This window comes from Maniola hyperantus, chromosome 16, assembly GCF_902806685.2.
Source record: "Maniola hyperantus chromosome 16, iAphHyp1.2, whole genome shotgun sequence".
NCBI classification, from domain to species: domain Eukaryota; kingdom Metazoa; phylum Arthropoda; class Insecta; order Lepidoptera; family Nymphalidae; genus Maniola; species Maniola hyperantus.
The window spans coordinates 2,690,434-2,713,415 of record NC_048551.1 but is presented as its reverse complement, the minus strand read 5'-3'; the positions used below and the strand labels follow the sequence as shown (position 1 = coordinate 2,713,415).

Sequence of the window (22,982 nt, the reverse complement as noted above, 5' to 3'; positions counted from 1 at the left end):
GAGCGAGCATCAACCATTTAGAGCAGATTGCGATCGTGACATTGTAGCTGTTATTCTACCGCAATCGAGCAACTGGCTTCAAGTCCATGCGAATAGTCTGTCAGTGTCACTTAGAAGAAAAGATGAACTGTCTTGTGGGCACCAAAGCCTGAGATATGTTGTGGCCGTATGGTAATAATTAAATGCGGCAACGGTGAAAGATGTTTATTGAGAGCCGGCTTATGATCTACTACCGCTTATGGACTAACAATACTAATAAAGAAATCTTACATACTATTGTTTAATTCTTATTGCTTAACTACCTAACCTACATAATTTTGCATCACCTCTCTTTCAATCCGATGTGCAGGCAACCTAATTCGATATATTGAGGAGTTGCATTTTTATGTTACTTAAACTGACAATTCGTACATATTACAACTCCCCTGAAAATGTATGCGGTTACCCCTCCCCTTAAAAGAAAAAAAATGTTAGACGCTACATCGAATCAGAAGAAAAGATGATGACAATCACAAAAATAAAATCTAATGCTAAATAAAATTAAAATTATGTAAGGAAACATTTTTTTTTATCGTTACTTCCTGTGCACAAGTGCAATTTATCTTATCTCTTACTTCGTATGGGCATACTTCCAACCTTACTTATAACTAGAAAAATCGTAATCTATTAAGTGCAGTCAAGGATTTAACTTTTACAAAACTTTCGAAAAATCTCATCATAGGTAATAATATAATCTCAAAATAGCATCATAGGTATTAGATATAGCTGAGGTATCGATTTCACTAATCGACTTAGTTGTCTCAAAAGATTCTTTGACCTATCAAATCGTCCTCATCATCAGTATATAGCTGTCGTAGCATCGTCGTAAGACGGTAAATATAAGGTTTCTATTCTATAACCCATAATAATACCTATTATTAAGTAAACATCTCAGGTATTCATATTTCCTGGACAGTCAAAATAAATCTCTCCTAGTCTTCATCTTCCTTTCAAGTTACTTCTTCACATAATAATAATAATAATAATAATATAGCCTTTATTTCCCAATAAGTAAATTTAACAAAACACTTAGTACACTTTTCTTAAACATAGTTAATACTTAATTCTATTTCATTCGATATTATGCTTAACTAAGTAAGTAATTCAATCAACTTTTCACATTTCAACATACATAACTACATAATAATAAATTGTTGTGATATAGATATACAATAGGTACCTATACATTAAGTTTATAATATTTGTCTTATTAGTATTCAGTAGGTAAGTACTAGGTATTTCATTTAGTTACAAATTACAATAGCTATGGTAGGTATGCTTTATTTAAGTTTGTTGTTCCTTACTACTCTAATAATTGATTACACACTAGCAAAAATAATATATAAGTAGGTATTTCATTAATCGTTAAAAAACGTGTTAGTATTTAAATCATCAGCTCCTTGAAGTAATATACAATTTCATTACTGTATCCTACATGAAATAAACAAATAATTAAACTTCTTTCTTTTGCAAATAGATACAATAAATTATTATACAGTTAAATAACAATAAAAAGTTTTGATGGATTGAAATTCTGGCCAAAAATAGTTAAAAAGGTTATTTAGCTATGTTGTTTTAATTATTCTCAACTCATTACATTGTTTTCAAATTACAATCATATTTTATTCTTTTGCAATAACTAGTTTTGAGATTAGTAGATAGGCCTACAATCTACATGTAGGTACCTACATAACATGTAGGTACATACACTTTTTTCTGAGTAAAAATATGTATTCGCATTTACAAGGAAAATATATCTTTAAGTAACCAATAATGCCTATATTATTATAATGCATATACATAATAATTATATGTTTTTAGTTTTGTATATAATATTCGGTATTTTATTATTTTACTAAAATAAATCTGTGGTATAACAAAGGTAACATTTTATACTTTTTAACTATGCATTTAGCTACCCATCCTTACACATTGATTATTATTATACAATACCTACTTTCCTTAATTTAATATCTTCAATTTTTCTTTATTGGGTTACCCTTTCGTGGGTATAGGCCTCCTCCATCAGTAGCTGTACAGATTTTTAACTCTTACTAAATAGGTACTCTCAAGGAGTATGGAATATCCATTTGATGTGAGGGTTTTGGTCTCACACTCCCACAGCGACCACCTGTACTGGGAGCTAGTGAATAGTATTTACATACTTTTTATTTTTTATTTTTCTTAAAATGACGTTTTGAGAGGGGCATTTTTAATTTGCGTTGTTTTTGATTATTTAAACTATGTTCTGGAGATTCCTGCAAACTTATTTTGTTTTTTGACTGTTGCATTATTTCATTTAATATTACTATTTTGTTGTATTTAATTATAGCATTTTTTCCTTCGTTTCTTAATATCTTTACTTTTTCATTGAGAGTTATCCTTTCTTTTAAAATTTTTTGTGGATAATCTTCTTTTATATAATATGGTGTATCATTTAAAGTGTTCTTGCTTTTCATTATTTGTATCTTTTTACTTACAGTGGTAAGAGACAATATTATTGGCCTTTTCTTATCACCCTTCTTGCCTATTCTATGAAGAGATTCTATTTCTGAAGTATTTAACTCCACTGACATTTTTCCATTGATTATTGTCAAAACATCCTTCGTTAAATCATCATAATCCTTTTCCTTCTCTTCAATTCCAAAAATTACTAAATTTTTTCTTCTTATATATTTTTCTATTAAATCTATACGTTTTTCTTGTTCTTCGACTTTATTGTTTAATTCAGTATATTTTAATTCCATTTCCGAAAATTTTTGGTTTATGTTGTTGTTTATGGATTCCGTTATACTTTTTTCAAAAATGTGTAGTTCTTGTTTTTGAGTTTGCATCTCAAGTTGTATATTTTTTAGAATTTCAGTTATTTCTTCCATTTTAGATGCTACTAAAGACATGCAATTGCATGCAATATATATTTTTAATTAAACTCGACAGTAGGTAGGTAACAAACAACAAACAGCTGGCCGCGGGCGAAGTACTCTGTCAGCCGTCTAGGTATATCTACTGCTTTACCGACATGACGCCGGACAAATCCGTTATAATTTTTTTTAGGTTATTGTAATTTTTATTAAAATTATCGCCGTTAACCACTTATATTAGTGTTTTTACTCGTATTTAATTATTTCTATTTAATGCTTATAACTTCGTTCTTTGTTTTTGGCACTAATATAACAGTTTTGTGGCACTATGCTTATTCACTTTTGCACTGTTTTCTTCTGTTATTGTATGGTTTTCTTGTAAAATTTATATAAAACTTAATTTCTTTTTCACTATTTCACGTAAATTTTCACGTAATATATCCCATATCACACTGTAACTATTTTTAATCGTACAAGTAACACAGAGATAATGTTTGCGTTGCGCACTCCAGCGCCCTCACTCACTTCTTCACATAATACAAATAAATAAACAAATCAACAAACGCGGCGCGTACTCTCCTAATCAATATTTAACATAACATGCTTGCGAGCATTTTTCATAACACTTATAATCTTCATCAAACTTATTTCTTTCAATAAGTATTTCAATAACATTCAACTTTTCATAAAAATTCTAGGTCTTTCACTAACACCAGCGCGGTAGATAATGATCAAGAGTCTAGACAAATATATAGTTGAATGAGGAGGTACTAAATATGCGCAAAACATCGCGTCCAAATAAATAAATAATAATCATCTTCCTACGTCAGTATGTCTCAATCCCAAAATAAATAATTGTATATTTTATACCTAGCACTTCTACAGCCGAAGGGTGATCAAGCCTTTGGTTTGCAAAGTCCTAATTTGTCAAAGCCGAATAAAGTCTTATATCGTCAAAACTAGCACGAAACTAGACGAAAAACGTCTGTAGGGAAAAAAATTCTCCTTATTTCATATTCATTTCGTTGTATTTGCAAATTGCATCTCGAGCAAAACCATTGTCTCGTATAACAATACAAAATGTTCGGGTACGCGTGTGTCGTTGACCACGCGATGACACCGTTATAATTCTCTGAATTATTAATATTTACGAAAGAAGTAAGTACCTACTTATTCATTTATTAATTATTATCTATTATTAGTTTAAACTATCCTACACACTATATAAATTCTTACAAATAAAGCACGAATGGATCTTATTAGTAGATAGTGGAGCAAGTATTATTTATTATTTTAAAAAAATTACCAATATTCTCCTACCCTATACGTACAAAATTAAATTATCTACCAAAAAAATTACAATACCTACACATTCTACCTATTTGCCCATTACGAGAGATAAATTGCACTTACTTTAACTGTTAGCGACGCATTTTATTAATCAATTTCGTGACCGCCGTGTAGTCGCCGTCGTCATCAGGACTGGTTTTGGTCATCAGGTCCGGAGGTCTGGAGTCTGCGCCTCTTCTTTACTGCATCTTAGTGGGCCGGGAAAACCCTGGACTCCTCGAACTGGGCCGGGAATACCCTGGACACCTCCTAGTTGTGGCCGGGATAACCCTGGACGCACGATGATGCTGGGCCGATCAATGAAGCTTGAGATTGTCTTCTGTTCATAAGCGATTCATTTTTGAACTTATTTCTTGATGTTAGTGTTTCTTGATTTTTAATACAGGACGTGGAATTATTTTCTTATTTTTGTTCTAATTGAGTCTTGAACCTTGATATTCTTTAGAAAATTGTGTAGGCTTCTTCTTGATCGGTGCCCAGCCGGTGCACGCACTTAGATTAGGCATGCACCGACTGGCAGGGTCGCCATGAGATATGTTGTGGCCGTATGGTAATAATTAAATGCAGCAACGGTGAAAGATGTTTATTGAGAGCCGGCTTATGATCTACTACCGCTTATGGACTAACAATACTAATAAAGAAATCTTACATACTATTGTTTCATTCTTATTGCTTAACTACCTAACCTACATAATTTTGCATCACCTCTCTTTCAATCCGATGTGCAGGCAACCTAATTCGATATATTGAGGAGTTGCATTTTTATGTTACTTAAACTGACAATTCGTACATATTACAAGCCAGCGAAAGCCTTATGAGAAGAGTTTTTCGATGGAATGACCTTCTCCCAACTCTTGACACACTCATAAAAATCTGACTATAGTCCATACCAATGACTGATTGCAGATGGCCTAGAAATATCATAACAAAAATAAAAACCGGCCAAGTGCGAGTCAGGCTCGGGCAACGAGGGTTCCGTACTACAGTCGTATTTTTTCGTCATTTTTCACGCTAATTCAAAAACTGTGATGCATAAAAATAAACAAAATATGTTTTTGAATGCAACAGTGAAGCCCTTTCATAATATGATACCCCACTTGATATAGTTATCTTACTTTGAAAATTAAAAGCACTAATTATTAGTTCATGACCATGAGTAATATTTAATTTCCAACCTCAAAAACATGGTAACCCTAACCTCTAAACAAATTAAATGTTATCAGCAACTAATTGTAAATTCAAATTGTTCTATTACCGCTATCACGTTTCGACAGTCGAACCATTGAATGCTAAATTAAAAGCCTCGATACCTAACCAACATACAAAAAACAAATGACATAGACATGACCTCAAAAAAGCATATTATTTACTACTATAGTAAGACCAGAATCTCATGGCAAATAGGCATAGGCAAATTTTCGGCATAATCACGTTTATGTAAGTATTTAAAAAAACAAATAATTATTATCACTATGACACAAGTTACAATATTTACCACAGAGTAGTACCTACCATATACATAGGATATTCACAGAGTACAGTGTTGCTAACTTTTGAATTTCATTTCCGTATTTTTCATGAGGTTCTGCTCTACTATAAACATTTACTATTAAACATTACTAGACTAATATTCCTCTTTCCCCTAAACCTAAATATATGCTAGAAATAGGCAGTATAATAGTGCAGAAGGTGATTTTAAAATCAACCTGTCCGTTGTCGTAGGTATTCGCGAGCCTGACTGCAATAGGTTACCTATTGCAGTCAGGCTCGCGAATACCTAAAACGACAGGTAGGTCCTGTCATTTTAGTCAATGCCTCAAAACCTATAAATCAATAGGACGATTTCGTAAAACCTGCCATCATTATTACAATCTCCCGCAAAAAATGTATTGCTTTCCCTTTCGTAATGTTCCTTACGAAAAAAAACACTAGATTTAGACCTGTCGACTTAGGTTACAACAGAATTAGGCTCTAAAGGATTATAGCTATCATACCATCATCAGACTAAAGACCAAAAGGTAAACATTTGTTGTGACGTTATATTATCGTCTATCATACAAACTGCCTATTGAAATAAGTCACAATCTCTTCTACAGAAAGATACGAGCATGAAAGTGAAACTACTCAGTAGCTGACATCAAGATATTATCATCATCTTTATTATAATGTATAAAGGGAGAAACCAACTGCGGAACGACATCAGCGTACCTACAGTGGTACACTTCAAACTGCTTTTTTTTAAATTTATTTATTCTTATATAATTTTACAGGGCTCTTACATTAATTCTAACTCGCCAAACTGATGGGCCAGTTTTTTGGCGAGGTAAAGCTGTGTCTAGCAACTTGAAATATATTATTTTTATAAAATATGTAAAGTGGTAAATTAAACTTATTTTTTAATTTATTAAAAATTAGTTGACGATTCAAAAGCACTTGTAAAAGTTTACTTGAATAAAAATATATTCTATTCTATTCTATTACGTGGACCTCCATTAAAGAGGGTATTCTTAGGGTAGAAATTCCAGTGAGATTTTTTAGATTTTAGATTTTTTAATTGCACGCAGGCGAAGTCGCGGGCATTAGCTAGTCTGACAGATGGTACAAAGATCAAAACTAGCACACAGTCCCAAGCAAAGCCAAGATAAGCCATGTGACCTTCTTTGATCAAAAGTCTAACCCTTGACTGTGATCTCACTCGATAGCAAAAAGCAGCATAGCCACGCTGCCCTCACAGAAAATAGGGTCTTGACTGTAGTAATAAAATGAAGTTTAGTGATTTTTTGTATAGTGATAGTTTATGGGGCTAGAATTCATTATTTAAAGAGAATAATTTAAAAAATCATGCTTTTTATTTATTTTAAAATAATTAATTCTTAACGTCACGCTGTACGAAAGGCGATTAATGACGTGACAAGGCGTAAACGACAAATATTTTTATTTTTTTTTAACATAAAAAATATTTTCCCGCATAAATTACAATTTTTCAATTTTTTGAATTATTTATTCTTCTCGATTTTTATGTCAAAAAATTGCAAAATTGTCGTTTAGGATATGACGTTATTAATCATCTTCCGTACAACGTGACGTTCATGTTAAAAATAAATAAAATCATGATTTTTTAAAATTATACTTTTTAATAATTAATCCTAGTCCCATAAACTACCGCTATACAAAAAATCACTTCATTTTATTACTACAGTCCAAGACCCTATTGACCCCAGGAGTTCTCACTTATAAGACATGGTTGCTATTGCACCATGGAGATAGTAAAAAACCAAAATCGAAAGCAAACGTTAGTTAAAAGACTGATAGCAGAGCAGACCTACTGCCCTTGATAACGATCAAACCATCGCCATTGAACAACAATGGCTATTGGCTACCGTAAAATTCAAGATTAATTGTTTTGTACTTAACCCAGTTTGGATCGGATTGAATAAACTATACATTAAGGTGCCATCACACGTACCGACCAACTATACTCACTGAATTGTTATTATATAAAACTAAATGATGTCGAAGACTTCGTCCGCGTGTCCGCGTGTGAATATTATTTATTTGCTAGTAACCTATGCTATTTATTTTTTCCTTCCAAAATGCAACCAAATCGTTTCGCATTGTGGCGTGGAGGAGTAACAAACATACAAACATCCAAACTTTAAAATTTATTACGAGTAGGAGTATTATTAGGAGATGGATTCGGATGTTTAATCAATGAATTTTTCTTGCAACCCCATTACTGAATATAATTGATGTAGAAATCGCCACAGCATCACTAAATTATGCAAAATTAATTTAAAACAATAAAATTAATAAAACAAAACATAAAACTTATCTGGCGCCATTTCTAAAACAGACAACCATCAAATCGACATTCCAAACTTCATAGAAAGCCGCGAATATTCTACAATGATTTCGTGAAACGAATAGATTTTATTTTTATTAAGATTTCAGAAGGTTTTAAATATAAGTAACTATAAAACAATCGCAATGTAGAAGAGTTGTGTAATATGCTCTTTGCACAGAAAAGGGGACTTGGGAACCAAAAAAAAAAAAAAATTACAAAATATAGATTTCAACCCCATGGTATAGGCTTTTTGAAATTTGTGTAGTCCACGCGGACGAAGTGGCTAAGCTAGTCTACTATATATCATTTTGACGCCTGCCAGTGACGTCGAAGCCTCGACGCTTTGTTAGAAGGTCGTCGTGGACTGTGGTAAGTACAAGTAGATATATCATTGTGCTCGGTGTGGCACTACTGAAAGCCATAAAGCAAAATAAGAAGAAGAAGTAGATAACAGGCGACGTGTACAGTCGCCCTTCAAAGTGACGGCCGATGAATATTGATGTGAGGTCTGAGGTCAAGAGAAAAGCGCGTATACGCACGCACAGACCATCGCGCATCGTCGCATCGTAAAACCCGTACACTTTCGTTTCGTACATGGTTTTCTATCATTAGTCTACCATGATAGCAGGCGAGTAGTTAATCCGAAGAAAATATAATGCTTGATTAATGGGAAAATATAACGCTTGATTAATGTGAAAATGAAAGCAGTAGTTACTAGTGTATGACTTTCTTTGAGGTTTATTTATATATTCGTTTTCATACTAGCTGATGCCTGCGACTTTGTCCGCGTGGATTTAGGTTTTCAAAAACTACTTGGGATCTCTTTGATTTTCTGAGATAAATAGAAGTAGGTAAATTATTTTTTGTATTTTTGTTACTAATAATTATTCTTCAAGTCTTTCAAATAATATGTGATTAGTGTTACTTTTTAATCTCATTGTTACACATTTCGTATGTTTATTTTACTCGTTATGCACGAAATATTATTTTATTAACAATTTTATTCTGAACCAGAATCATAAGGACAACACTAATTTTGCTAAGCAGCTGCTCGATTGCGGTAGAATGACAGCTACTATGTCACGATCACAATCACCTCTGACTGGTTGACGCTCGCTCACTATTAGCTACAATGCACTGTTGCAACAAAAATCGCACAAATTCAGCCGATCACAACAATTGAAATTGTAACAATGATTGATGCAGGTTTTAACAAATCGACCTACTGGTATCATTATTCTTAAATGTGACATGTCTAGTTGTCATTTTAGTCTCTGGGATTAAAAAATAGACTATAGTTGACAAAGGTCTAGAATCTGCCTATTACGAAAGAAAGTAGGTTCGTTAAAATTACGCAATAAGTACCTAGGTGCCTACCTATCTAAAAATTTGTAACCAAGTAACTACAGGTTTTCCGAAGCACGATTATAAACGTTTTTTAGTGAAAGCGCTCTCCCAATAGTTATTAATTTGAACACTACCTACCCAAAAGGCATGAAATCGCATACCGCAACTTTTAAAAAAATCTTTTCAATACACACAGAATACTGATAGGCGAATTAGCATTGTTAATTTTGAACCTTATTGTTATGCAAATACAGGTGATAATGACCGACATTATAACGTCCAACTTGACCACTCTCGTTTTCTTTGGAATGTAAACAAGACGAAGAAAGTTAGACATAGGCGTCAATATTATGTAAATTTTAGTTGAAAAGCAGTTTAAAATAATCACGTTAATTTATATTTAACTGCAGACTTTATATTTTTCCGACTGCAATAAATAAATAAATAGGACTGCAGTAAACCTACCCACAGATCATTTCTGACTTCCTGTTTTACAATAGGTAGGTAACTCCAGTGCCGTAGCTAGATTGTAAGGGAATCAGGCTTTAGTCAGTCAACTTTTTCTTTTATACAACGTTAGTTTTAGTATACGCAAAACCTGAAAGTAGTTTGTTCAGAATCGGTAACAGAATCGATTTCAATCATTTTTACTACAGGTTATATTTTGACCTAAAAATACTTCAAAATCCTGCAAGTTTGCACACCTAGTTGAATAACCGCATGCACCAGCTGATTCTAGCCGCGCAAACGGGAGCGCGCATGATCAACGCTAGACGTCCCGTTCGCTCAGTCGCTTGCTTGGGGTAACCATGTTTTTCCGGGACAACGACTCAATACAACAAGCTCATAACTTCCTAGGTTTTCATTAAATATTTTTGAAATTTGGTACATTTATTATTTATGTAAAAATATTCGACACGTGTTTCGGTTTTTGCGTATACTAAAACTAACGTTGTATAATATATAGATTTAATGCGTTTTGAATCAATACTTACTTAATTAATATTATTTATGCGAAAGTGTGTCTGTCTATCTATACTAACATTATTATCTGTCTATTATATTTTCAACGCCCATCAGTTTAACCGATTTTAACGAAATTGGGAGAGGGAATGCAATGAAATAAAATTAATTAATAAATGTAGAACAGCATGCATTAATAATAATGGAATGCACCCCGAAGACGATAGGCAACTTTCACTCTAGAATCAAATTGCTTCAAAAACAGGTCGGTAATAACAGGTCCAGCGTGCTTGTATAGGTCAGTGACAATAGCATTCGCTGACATATCTACGTTTCTTCCATAGGACTAACAAGCCAACAAAACCAACCCAAGTATGAAATTCTGATACAGCTCTAAAACAAAAATATAATAAATTGCTTAACATCACAATGGCAAGATGGTGCAATGGAATTCCTCGCGGTAAGAACAATTTTCCTATGTCCAAATCCGAGTCGCACCGACTCTTGGGTTACACCACGACAAGGATTAGCACACTAAACCGCGCTTGAGTAAAATATTAGTTATGCCACAAATATCAATAAAATTATGTGGCAAAAAATTTATAACTCGAACCATAGCAGATCGATTATTTCGAAAAATCATTTTTTTTTTCATTTATTTCTGATATTAAAGTTGCAAATTATTATTACTGATTAAATGACTTTTCTGTAATAACAAAAATTCCCTATATTTTACGAAGTTGCAAATTATTATTGATCGTTTCTTACATGTTAGGTACTTATTTCTTAGAGACAATATAACACGCACAACAGCTGCTCGATTGCGGTAGAATGACAGCTAAATTGTCACGATCGCAATCACTTCTGATTGGTTGACGCTCGCTCACTATTGGCTACAATCCATTGTTGCAACAAGAATAGCACAAATTCAACCAATCACAACAATTGAGATTGTAATAATGATTGATGCAGGTTTTACGAAATCGCCTTACAGATCTAATTAAAAACATAAACACACATGATTGTATACCCTACTAGGTTTACAAATATTTCTGCAAAGTAATTTTATTCAAATGAAATAAAGTTAAACAAAATCAAAGTTGCGATATCTAAACAACTTTGAACCTTTGACATTAAAGTCTCACAGAGTCTCGCACAATCATAAAGCAAACTAATGGCTCAATTTGACACAGCGCAGTATACTCGCAGCAGTAATTGTAACATAATATAGGAACTGACGTGCAAATGACGAGCTAAATTGCGGTAACTGTTGCACGCATCGCATGACGGTGTGCGCCGCAATCCTAACATATTGTGGAAATGACGATTTTAGTCGGTAATAGAACGAATTTTAGTTAGTTTTTGGTTGGTACTTTTTAAACTTTACACGGCTGCGCAACACGAAGGAGTGTTATGTGTTCATCAGTCTACATTTTTATACTTTTTGGTATTTAGGCAGTCAAGTATTTTGTTTTAAATATTACTTTTTTAAAGTATACAAATACTCATTACTTAAAAGAAAGAACTGATTCAAGGACATATTAACGTACAGTTTAAAAAGCTGGGTCTAGGAACACGACATTTTATTAGACTAAGGCCAATTTCAACAAGCATTTAACTATTTTCAAAAAGGTTTACACATACAAAGAATGTTTAACTAAACCATGGCTAATTGCTTAGAGAAATTAGGCAATAAGGATTTTCGGTAGTCGGTACTCGTACGAAGTCTCCTAGTATCTAAAGTATATTTTTCATTTTTTCAACCATTTTAAATACACCTACCTACTGGGTAGGTATGTAACATTAAAAACATTAAATATGAGCTTAGATGTACTACTTTTACAAGGTTAAACTAGTAATAATGATTATAACAACATAGTTAAGTTAACTAAACTCAACAAATATGTACTAGACGTAATAAAAATTTACCTCAGTCACTAATAAATTTTACTTGTATTTTGCATTTGCTGTTGCTACAAATTTTTCCCAGTAGATAACTATAGATTAAATCAAATAAATAAACCGAATAAATAAATTAATAAAAACATTTCAACTGAAAGAAATGGTAAGTGAATATGATTCAAAAATCTAAAAGAATGCAGACTAACTTGGCGGCAGACCGGTAGTCAATAGTAAAGGTGTAATTTATACGGTGACATTGAGGAACAAGTCAGTAAATACTTAGTGCTTTGTTTAGAAATCCGAGTTGACACACCTAAGATCCATTAGCTTAGAAAATATAGGAAGAAAAATAGTTTGAGTCACAGAATTTTTTTTGTCATCGGAATTTTTTTTAATGTAATGATGGCATGTTGTACCTACATTAATACCCATATTTTATCTTATAAATGTATAAAAATACGGGACACAGAGCCATGATTCAGTGATCTACCTCGGCCTTGTTCGGCCAGAATTTTGAAAATCCAAATGGAGCTCTACATTATAAGAAAATACTTACACGCAAAATTTTAAGTTTGTAGAACCAGCGGTTTAGGCTGTAAGTATGTTGATTGTAAGCCAGTCAGTTATTAATTTATAACTGACTCAGTCAGGTCTGGTCTGATCAAAGAGGGTCCCTGGCACGCACCTCTAACTTTACGAAGTTATGTGCGTTTTGAGCAATTTATAAAATGTATCACTTGCTTTACCGGTGAAGAAAAACATCGTGAGTGAACCTGTAGATATGCTTGAGAGTTTTCCATAATGTTATCAAAGGGGTGTAAAGTCTGCCAACCCGCACTTGGCCAGCGTGGTAGACTATAGCCAAACCCTTCTCGTTCCGAGATCAAACGTGGTCAGTTGAGAGCCGGTGACGGGTTGATGATAATAATGATGATGATGAACCGTTAAACAATATGGTTACATTAATTTTATGTACATCTTCGTTTTTACTGATTTTTCGTGAAATTGAGCAGTACATTCAAGTAAGTAATATAATTCTATAAGATATCTAGGAGTTTAAATAATAAGATTCAGGTGAATAAAAACCCAACATAATAAATTGTGTGATAAAATATACGAATCTAAAATTGAGCGATACATACCATAACCTTTCCTGATATAGGTCGCCCAGGTCACGAAATCGAACACAACACACTAATTTATTACTTTCAAAGATTAACTAATATAATAAAACAAATTAATATCATTAAATTAACTGCATTGATCAATCAACTTGCCACATTGCCAAAGCGACTATTTTTTATCTATCTTTGTCTTGTCACTTTAACGTATGAGGGTAGAACACAAAAATAATTGTAAATTGACAACTTTACTTCTTTTCTAACTTGACTAGGCTCTGGATACAAGTTTTTTAAATCGGTATTTCCTTTGTAACTATTTCGGAGCAGTCTTAAATAAGTTTTGTTTATGTTAATTTTGTAATTAATGTTAAAGAACACGATAAAAGCTCCCATTCCCATACTTTTCAATCAGAGTCGGCGTCAAGTCTATGTAATGTGCGAAGACTTTTAGAATATTAATAAAAATGCAAAACTTGAATCGCAATAGGTATTGAACGTCGTCGGTCGTGCAAAATTATAATTAATTTAATCACCACGCTTTCCTCATTTGTTGGAAAGGTCGCCAACATTGAAACTGGATCTTTAGTTTTATTCTAGGTTAACGTCTTTGTAATCCCTACGAATACTATAAATGCAAAAGTGTGTTTGTTTGTTGGTTTGTCCTTCAATCACGCGAGTGGCAATGGAGTATTATTGACGTGATTTGTATATGTACATATAGGTAAAGACCTGGAGAGTGACAAAGGATCCCGGAAAATCAAAAAGTTTGCACGAGTATTTTATAAACCTAAATCCACGTGAAAAAAGTCGCGGGCATTATCTAGTTATAATCATAACTAGACTACATAGATAGTAAATAATGTATTATGAGTATGTAAATTATCTTGTTTAAAAACCTATTATACGAACATATTTCTTTTACACCAAAAACTTTATTTATCCATTTTTTGAAGATAAGAATTATTATTGTGATAACAGATTGGTAAATAGAAATCTCCTTCCTGATAAGCCGTTGATATGCAAAAATCACACATAATGTTTGATTTATTTTTATATCAGAGGTATATATGTATGTATAGATAATATCTTTCATAGGTAGGTATCATATATAACTATATTGGAACTGGAAATACCTATATCCTGTCCTGTCTATAATATTTTTACAAGCGAGACATTTGAGTAAGTAATATGTATTCTCTAAATTCTAATGGTATATGTATTAAAAGTTAACATCTATTCTACATATGCCTATAAATAAATATATACTTAATGAGTAAAATGTATATTTATAAGCCTTCTTAATTAATGATCTCATCATATTATTCAGAAATACATATCCATTTTATTTATATTCAAATATTCTATATATGCTTATTAATATGGTACCTAAACGTATAAAATATAATAACTTATTATAATTAAACAATATGGTAGGTATGTATGCATATTAATTTACTAGAATATAACAAAAATTCCTCGTCATAGATAACGATTTTTTGCTCCTATTCGTTACTTTATATAATTAGCATAAAAAAAATAAAAAAAAAATCCTTATATGTATAGATAACTGCATAAGTTACAAAATACGAATCCTTATCTATTTAGATACGACTATCGTGCAAAGTCATTTAAGTATTATCGTATCATTAATCCAAAAGAAGTTTTACAATCCCTATTGCTATTTATATTCATACTATACATAATCATTATTTATTAATTAGGCATGTAAATTAAAATAAAATTTACAGAATTAACATTAGCTGAACATTCATTCGTATAATATACTATACGTGTAAGTATATTATTGTAATATCCAGAAGAAACAAACAAATAATATATTTAACAAATAAACAATTTAAAATTGTAATATATTTTTAAACGTTACCTGCCCATCCAAAAAAATTAGATTCAACAAAAATCAAGACCCCAAAAAAATTTTTTTCTTGTCACAAGCACTATTATTTTTGTCACGTCACAATTTCGCGGGTAAAAGCGATGCTAAAAAAACATAAAGTTCGGTACGAATCGATCGCTATAGATAGAACATTCCGCGAGTGTAGCAAGCGCTACTCGGCAGGTGACTGGGCCTCGAGGCTTCGCGGCGGAGGCGAACGGGCGATGGGCGCCTTGCTTGCAATTCGATAGTAGGGTTACCATTTCACTTGCAGGCTGCATTGCGAGCTTCAGTTTGACTTATGAAGAGCTTTAGCATAACAACACAGAAAGCTAAAAGATCTGGAAAGTGGCATAGGCTGCTTTTTATGTCGGAAAATCAAAGAGTGCCCACGAGATTTTTAATTTAAACCTAGATCTACGCGGACTAAGTCGCGGGTTGCGACTAAAACAGGTTTAGTTCCGGTAAAAAAAAATTGGTAGTACACAACTAAATCTCTCAGTGTAATCAAATACGGGTTTGACAGTATTCAGACCATTTCACGAGGAATGTGTACAAGTAGATAAGTAGGTAAATCCTAATAGATACACATTCATACTCATATCTTGTCAATGGAATAGGTAGGTTCCCCGTGCGAAGCCGGGGCGGGTCAACTAGTACATAGATATACTTATATAGTATTTCAACACATTTCAACCCTATCATTTAGTTATTATCACTATCATTCATTGTTTAGCTATCTGTAGTCTGATTACACTGATACACAATATGACAATATTTATGTTACATTCTATTAGCAATAATATTACTAACTAGCTTATCTCCGCGACTTCGTCCGCGTAGACTATACACAAATATCAAACCCCCTTAGGGGTTGAATTTCCAAAAATCCTTTCTTAGCGGATGCCTACGTCATAATAGCTACGAGTATCTGCATGCCAATTTTCCCGATCCCTCCAGTAGTTTGAGCTGTGCGTTTATAGATCAGTCAGTTAGTTATTCAGTCAGTCACCTTTTCCTTTTATGTATTTAGATTATTTATTAACCTAGAAGATGTCTGTTCACTTCAACTTTATTTAATTATGTAGGTAAATACTTACCTACTTAATTAAATAAAGTTGAATGTATTATACAATAAATATTAATTCATACAGGATTCTTCGCGATGTTTTCCTTCGTCGATAAAGCAAGCAACATTTAAACGAAAAAAACACATGTACTCCAATAAGTTAGAGGTGCGTGCCAGAGATGGAACGCCGGAACCCCCAAATAAGAGGCAACGCCTTAACCACTAAGCTATCGCCGTTTAGCGGTGAAGAAAAATATTATGAGGAAACTTGCATGCCTGAGAGTTCTCCATAATGTTCTCAAAATTGTATGGATTCCAATCTAACTGAACTAATTTCATTTAATTTAATTCTCATTCTGAGAGGACCCGTGCTGGTATAGTGGGCCGGTGGTGAGTTGATGATGAACTTGCCACTTAATAGAAGTAGGTACGTAGTAGATGTGGTAGCCCTAGCCAAAAGTAGGTAGCAATGTCACGACGCACAGATAAGAGAAAAGTTAGAAAACAATCACACGGCTCACCCTGCTCGTCTCCGATCGTTCGTTTTTATTGGACATGCCTCTTGAATGTTAAATTACCTGCAACAAAAAACGTTACTATCAAACGGTTGCAACGAATCGTGTTATTTTGCATAGATCACCTTTTATTTTTGTGTCTTATTTATCTGTCAAAGAAAATTGTTGAAATAGCAATATTATTATAAATGCTAAAGTATGTCTGTTTGTCCGTCTGCTAGCTTTTTTTACGTTTGGTAATTACTATCTTGATAAATAAGTATGCTTCAAAGTTTTGCATTAAATAAAAACCGACCAAGTTTTTCCCCTTCGTCCCTTTTCGGTCTAAGACTTTAAAATTGTCGAATAGGATCAGTATTCAACGTTGGATACGCAACGCCTTGATGCATATATGGAGCGATACATACGCAACAAAGACTCGCAACGATTAAGGTATTATCCTACTTAATCTGCGCTTTTGTGGATAATCTGGATTGTATGTTAGCTAAAGCACTTTTAATCTTAGAGCAAACAAAGAAAACCTAACAAGTGCTAAATCCCTTTCAACTCGTCAGTCTATATAAAAATACTTTACCTACTCGGATTCTCTTGATAGACCTACCGTAGGTCCTACCCAAGTGTTCTAAGTTCTCATCGTAGATTCCGCCTTAAGTCCGTCCTCAATAATTCGGAAGTGCCTGCCGAACAGATGAAATCGTAACAAATAGATTAAGATTCATTTACGCCAGAGCATCCTAGTGCGACATTGCGGCATGCCACAGGGGCGCATGTTACATGGCAGACTGTGGTATGTCGCACCAAGCAAGCACACTCCATCTGAGGCTGCATCATCACTTGCCAGCAAGCTTACTTGATTGCAGCCAAGCACTAGTCTATAACTCGTACATCTCGATACAAGATAGACAGGTTACATGAGGCTGCAAAAATTTATATTCCCATCAGTAGCATGCCACATTGTCGCATATTAGCAGTACCCACGGCCACATGAATAGACATGGCCTGACATCTAAATATATAAAAGGAAAATGTGACTGACTGATCTATCAACGCACAGCTCAAACTACTGGAGGGATCGATCGATATGACGTAGACATCCGCTAAGAAAGGATTTTTAAAAATTCAACCCCTAAAGGGGTAAAACAGGGGTTTGAAATTTGTATAGTCCACGCGGACGAAGTCGCGAGTATAAGCTAGTCTATATCTACGAGTTTGTTTATTTTGAAAAACAGCTAGATAAGATGGCGTTCAATCAAGTCTATGCCAGCCACTGAGATAACAACGACGGTGACACATAATTGTGATAATTTTGCTGATAGCTTCGATAAAGGTAGACAATTGTGACTAATTCTGTTGTACACAATCTCAAAACTAAATCAATTTGACAGGTCTAAATCTAACGCGAACCTTTTCCTCAGGGTGTATTATGAAAGAGATAGCAATAGGAACATTTAGACCTGTTATTTTAATATGGTTTAGAGCACTTTTAGAGATGCAACGTACTATATATTATATATTCTGTGGCAAGGTATACAACAGAATTAGCCACATTGTTTTAAATTAAAATCTCGCATCCCTAAATATTTCCAAAGTGAGAGAAGCGAACACCTAGGTCATTTTATTAAGTAGGTACCCTGTATTTAAAAAAATTAAAACCCAAATGGATTTTTGGAAACTCCATCCCTAAAGGGATGATATGGTATGAAAGATTGTATGAGAGATCGTTATTTTTCATTAGTTTTATTCTTGAAAATTGCCATTGGTATTTGGGCATTCGGTTAAAAATGTAGGAATACGTATTTCAGGATTTTTGAAAATTCCACCCAAATGACACAAGGGCGAACAGGAACGAGAAAATTCGCAGAAGCACAAAAGCGACCGACATAGCTTAAAGGATTAGCAGGCTGAAGTGGCAGTGGGCAGGACATGTCTGTCGCAAAACCGACGGCCGATGGGGCAGACGCGTTCTGGAGTGGAGACCCACGTACCGGTAAGCGCAGTGTAGGACGACCTTCAGCCCGCTCGGGACCGATGACCTGAAGAAAGTGGCGGGAAGCGGGTGGATGAGGAAGGCGGAGGACCGTGCTTGGTGGCGTGATCTTGAAAAGGCCTATGTCCAGCAGAGAACGAATAGTACGGGCAGATGGATTGGATTGGATTATAAACAAGGCCGGCCAGTTAGTTTGGTATATTATGTATACTAACTATTGAGTGTCAACTCATCACTCATCACATCAGAAGCAGTGTTAATGTCAATGAAATTTATTTATTTATTCAATTCATACTATTAAAGTATCACTCCTGAATGTCGTTACACTAATTAGACACGTAAATGTAAACAATAACGCAATGGTAATTAATTAGTTAATTTATAAATTCAGCTTAATGAAAGAATTTGTTTGCATTGCAAAACTGCAGTGCGCTACCAAAAATCGTAATGTAGACGAGTCAAAGATGCTTTGTGTTGAAACAGTTTTATTGTATTCCATATACTTACGTTAATGACTCATAATAAGTATAGAGTCAACGTCAAAATCTAAAAAAAACCATTTAGGACGAATTGATGACTCTTTAAGCTACGTATGCTTCTATGTCAGCAATTCAGAATAAAAGGACATAGGCTACTTTTATCCCGGAAAATCAAAGAGTTCCCAGAGTTCCCACGGGATTTTCAAAAACCTAAATCCACGCGAACGAAGTCGCGAGCATCATCTATCAAGTACCTATTCATTTTTTTGTACTTCATTCAAGTCTCTAAAGATACGTTGTGCAAAAATAATTTCTTCGTTAAAATTTTGCATCTAATGTACTACTTGATTTAATGCCCGTAATAAATATTTGTTAATTTATTACCATAATATATCAACCTATACTTAAATTGTATTAGGTAGGTACCTAGATACCTATCTATTTTCTGCATTACATTTTCCAAGATCACTTTCACTTATCACGAACGATTACCAACGTTCTCTATTGATTGCGAGCGAGCTAACCTTTCGATCAATCAATTATTGTACACACCTGGGCATGTGCAACTAACTAGTTAAAGCCTGCGGTTTCAACCGCAACACCTCAATCTAATGCAAAATAACCTAAAAAATATTAATGTTAGTTAGGTAGGCTTCTAATATAGATAAGGTAGCTCATAAAGGTTATCTTAAATATATAAAAGGAAAAGGTGACTGACACTCAAAATACTGAACGGATCGGGCTGAAATTTGCATGCAGATAGTTATTATGACGTAGGCATCCGCTAAGAAAGGATTTTTGAAAATTCAATCCCTAAGGGTGTGAAATATGGATTTGAAATTTGTGTAGTCCACGCGGACGATGTCGCGAGCATAAGCTAGTTCCGATAAAAACTAAAAAAAATCTAGATATAATCGCTATACGGTTAAGAAGCTGACTGAAATCCAATCCAATTCAAGCCCCACCCTTTGCACTTTTGTCGTAAGACCACTTCTAGCACAAGATTTACGCTTAGTTGGAGGGGAAAGGGCTCATTTTCATTAAAAAAAGTAATACTTGATTGTTTATTAAATTACTAGATGATGCCCGCGACTTCGTCCGCGTGGATGTAGGTTTTCAAAAATCCCGAGGGAACTCTTTGATTTTCCGGGATGCAAGCTATCTCTGTACCAAATTTCATCAAAATCGGTTGAACGGATGGGCCGTGAAAGGCTAGCAGACAGACAGATACACTTTCGCATTTATAATATTATAGTATGGATTTGCTTCCGGCCGGAGACTTTTTAATATTGGACCTTTACAGGCATCAAAAGCCCACTTATAAAAACGCATAGCAACTTGCAGCTTCAATTTATTTACGACACGCTCCATGAAACTCACTGTCCATTACACCCAAACTCTTTAAATACTTTAAAAAAATATTTTACGTACAAGTGTAATTTCTCTCCCATTTTATTATAGTTATCAAAAAACCTAGTATCTGTATTCTGTATTGTCTGAGAGTATTTCCTCCGGAACCGGAGCAAAAACTTGAAACGTCAAAAGCGTTTCTACATCAACCGATCCGATATCGTCTGGAGAAACACGTCCGCATCCGATCAATGTTTTCAGTGGTGCGCATTGAAGGTACCACAAGTATAAGTGACGTAGATTGATGTAGGAGGAATCGAGACTTCATATTTCTGTGGATGACGCCAAACTTCTTAAATGCACATTCTTGTTTTCGTAGGTAAATTAAACACAAAGCTTTTTACTGCACCTCACAACGGATACACGAAGCGAGCTTAGAACTGCGCTGCTGTATTCTCGCTGCTTGCCACTTCCCACTGATATCTGTTTAATGCTGATACGACGTTATTTATCATCATCAGAGCATTCAAGAAGTTTGGCGTCGCCTGTATTGTGTCCTTATCTTCAGCTTCCTTACCTCAGCGTTATGATACATCAATCTATATGTATCCAGTGCTGGATATAGTTCCTTCCCACCCTTCTCATTCGAGGCTTGCCACCACACATCTTCCTTATCCCGCTACCATCTTAAGATAGTCGGTCCATTGTGCGCCTTCCGACACTGGTCTCCACTTCAAAACACATCTGGCAAGATTCATCTCGTCTCATTTTACATGAAATATCGTGTAAATAAATAAAAATATGTTTTAATCAGTTAAACTTTTACTAGTACCTACTTTGGAATCCTCAAATGCATCTACCACTGGTAGGTATATAGACAATTTTAAATACTTATCAAAAATTACAAAACCGGCAGGATTAGAAGCTCGTCTCCTCTAGGTACTTATCATGACCGGAGGACCTTTAACCACATTTTACATACTGCCAGTGCCAAAATAATTAAGATAATATGTATTTTTATTCAGTATAGGTAATAAGCGACGTAAGGTAAGCGGTAAGAAAATTATTTAGAAATGTCCTTAAGTAAAAAAATACTAGCATAAAAATTATAGATAACTATCGTATAAACATTAGAAATTAAAAATGTATCGTATCGTACAGTGGCAAGCGCTCTAAAGGTTGGGCAGACAAAACGAGTCTATTAAATAAAAAGTAAAAAGTTTCGCATTCACAAATAATGCGAAAGTTGTAGAAAATGGTCGGGTCAAAGACTTTCCACTTGGAGTACGTTCACATTGAGGGTGGTTAGGGAGTTTGACCCAGATGTTTGAGTACAGTAAATAATGGATTCGGTGCAAAAACTTGGCAAATGTCGTTTGGCGTAAATGTTTGTCAGCATTTTTTGTATTTTTGTACAAAATTTTTCGCTGCCAAATTGCAGTAGCTTTTAGTCGAATTTCGGCTTCTATTTATTAGTATATTCAAAGCAAGGTTATTATTTCTTCTTATCAATATCATGGAGTTCTGAAAAGTAACGTCATATCTCTAAAGCCTTGTTCTCTATCAGAAACCTCCATTAATTTTGATAGCGCTTACACTATTTTACTCATTGATGTTGGAATCCAGGATTTTACTAACATGAAGGCCCAAATTGGTTCTAATTTACTTTATTTTCAGAAATTATATTTATTTTGCACCAAACGATGCATCTTAGAAGGTCAATACTGAAGAATGACACCGGAAGTCACCGTCGATTTCTCCTCTTTAGAATAGAATAGATTATTTTTACTCAAATAAACTTTTTCAAGATGCCGTTCCTACTGAGAGGAACCAGCGAGAAACTCGGCGGTTGCCCTTTTAAAATGTTCAATTTACAATAATGTCATGCCATACTGTAGAAGCAAGTGCAGCCCCGAGTATGGCTGGAAGACCACAAATTAGTCTAGTCATATTTTATGAGGAAAAAAATAAATTGTGACATCTTGAATACATGTTATTGATCGTTGACACCTGATCTATTAAAGATTGTACTTACTGTATAAAATAATAACAGCCGCACTCAGAATCGTTGAATCGTTACTTAGGGGATTCCTTATCCATACTAATTAATGCCTAAAGTAACGTGCGGCAGTAGATAAGTCTCTCTGACTTATTAAAACCTGGTCAAAACTGTTGGTGTTTTCGTCTAAATGTCGATCTTTTTTTCTAGTCGATAAGGTCAATGTCCACCGTAATTGCCAGAAATTGGAATCGTTTCGCCC

At 34.1% G+C, this 22,982-nt stretch overlaps 1 protein-coding gene across 4 annotated transcripts in view; it reads right to left on the bottom strand.

Annotated features, from left to right (window-relative positions):
* Positions 1-22,982, bottom strand: part of DAAM (disheveled-associated activator of morphogenesis-like protein) — a 134,916-nt gene that overhangs the window by 79,516 nt on the left and 32,418 nt on the right. For 2 of the 4 annotated variants that reach the window (XM_034977073.2, XM_069503991.1), the window contains exon 1: positions 15,313-15,494. The exons of 1 other annotated variant lie outside the window; for it this stretch is intronic. Coding sequence is in view for 1 of the 3 variants with exons in the window: in XM_069503990.1 (XP_069360091.1) it covers positions 13,449-13,451 (3 nt within the window). In the remaining 2 variants the exon portion in view is untranslated. Of the gene's footprint in view, positions 1-13,448; positions 13,600-15,312; positions 15,495-22,982 lie in introns of those variants that run through there. One more of the 4 variants, XM_069503990.1, reaches the window with a different exon arrangement.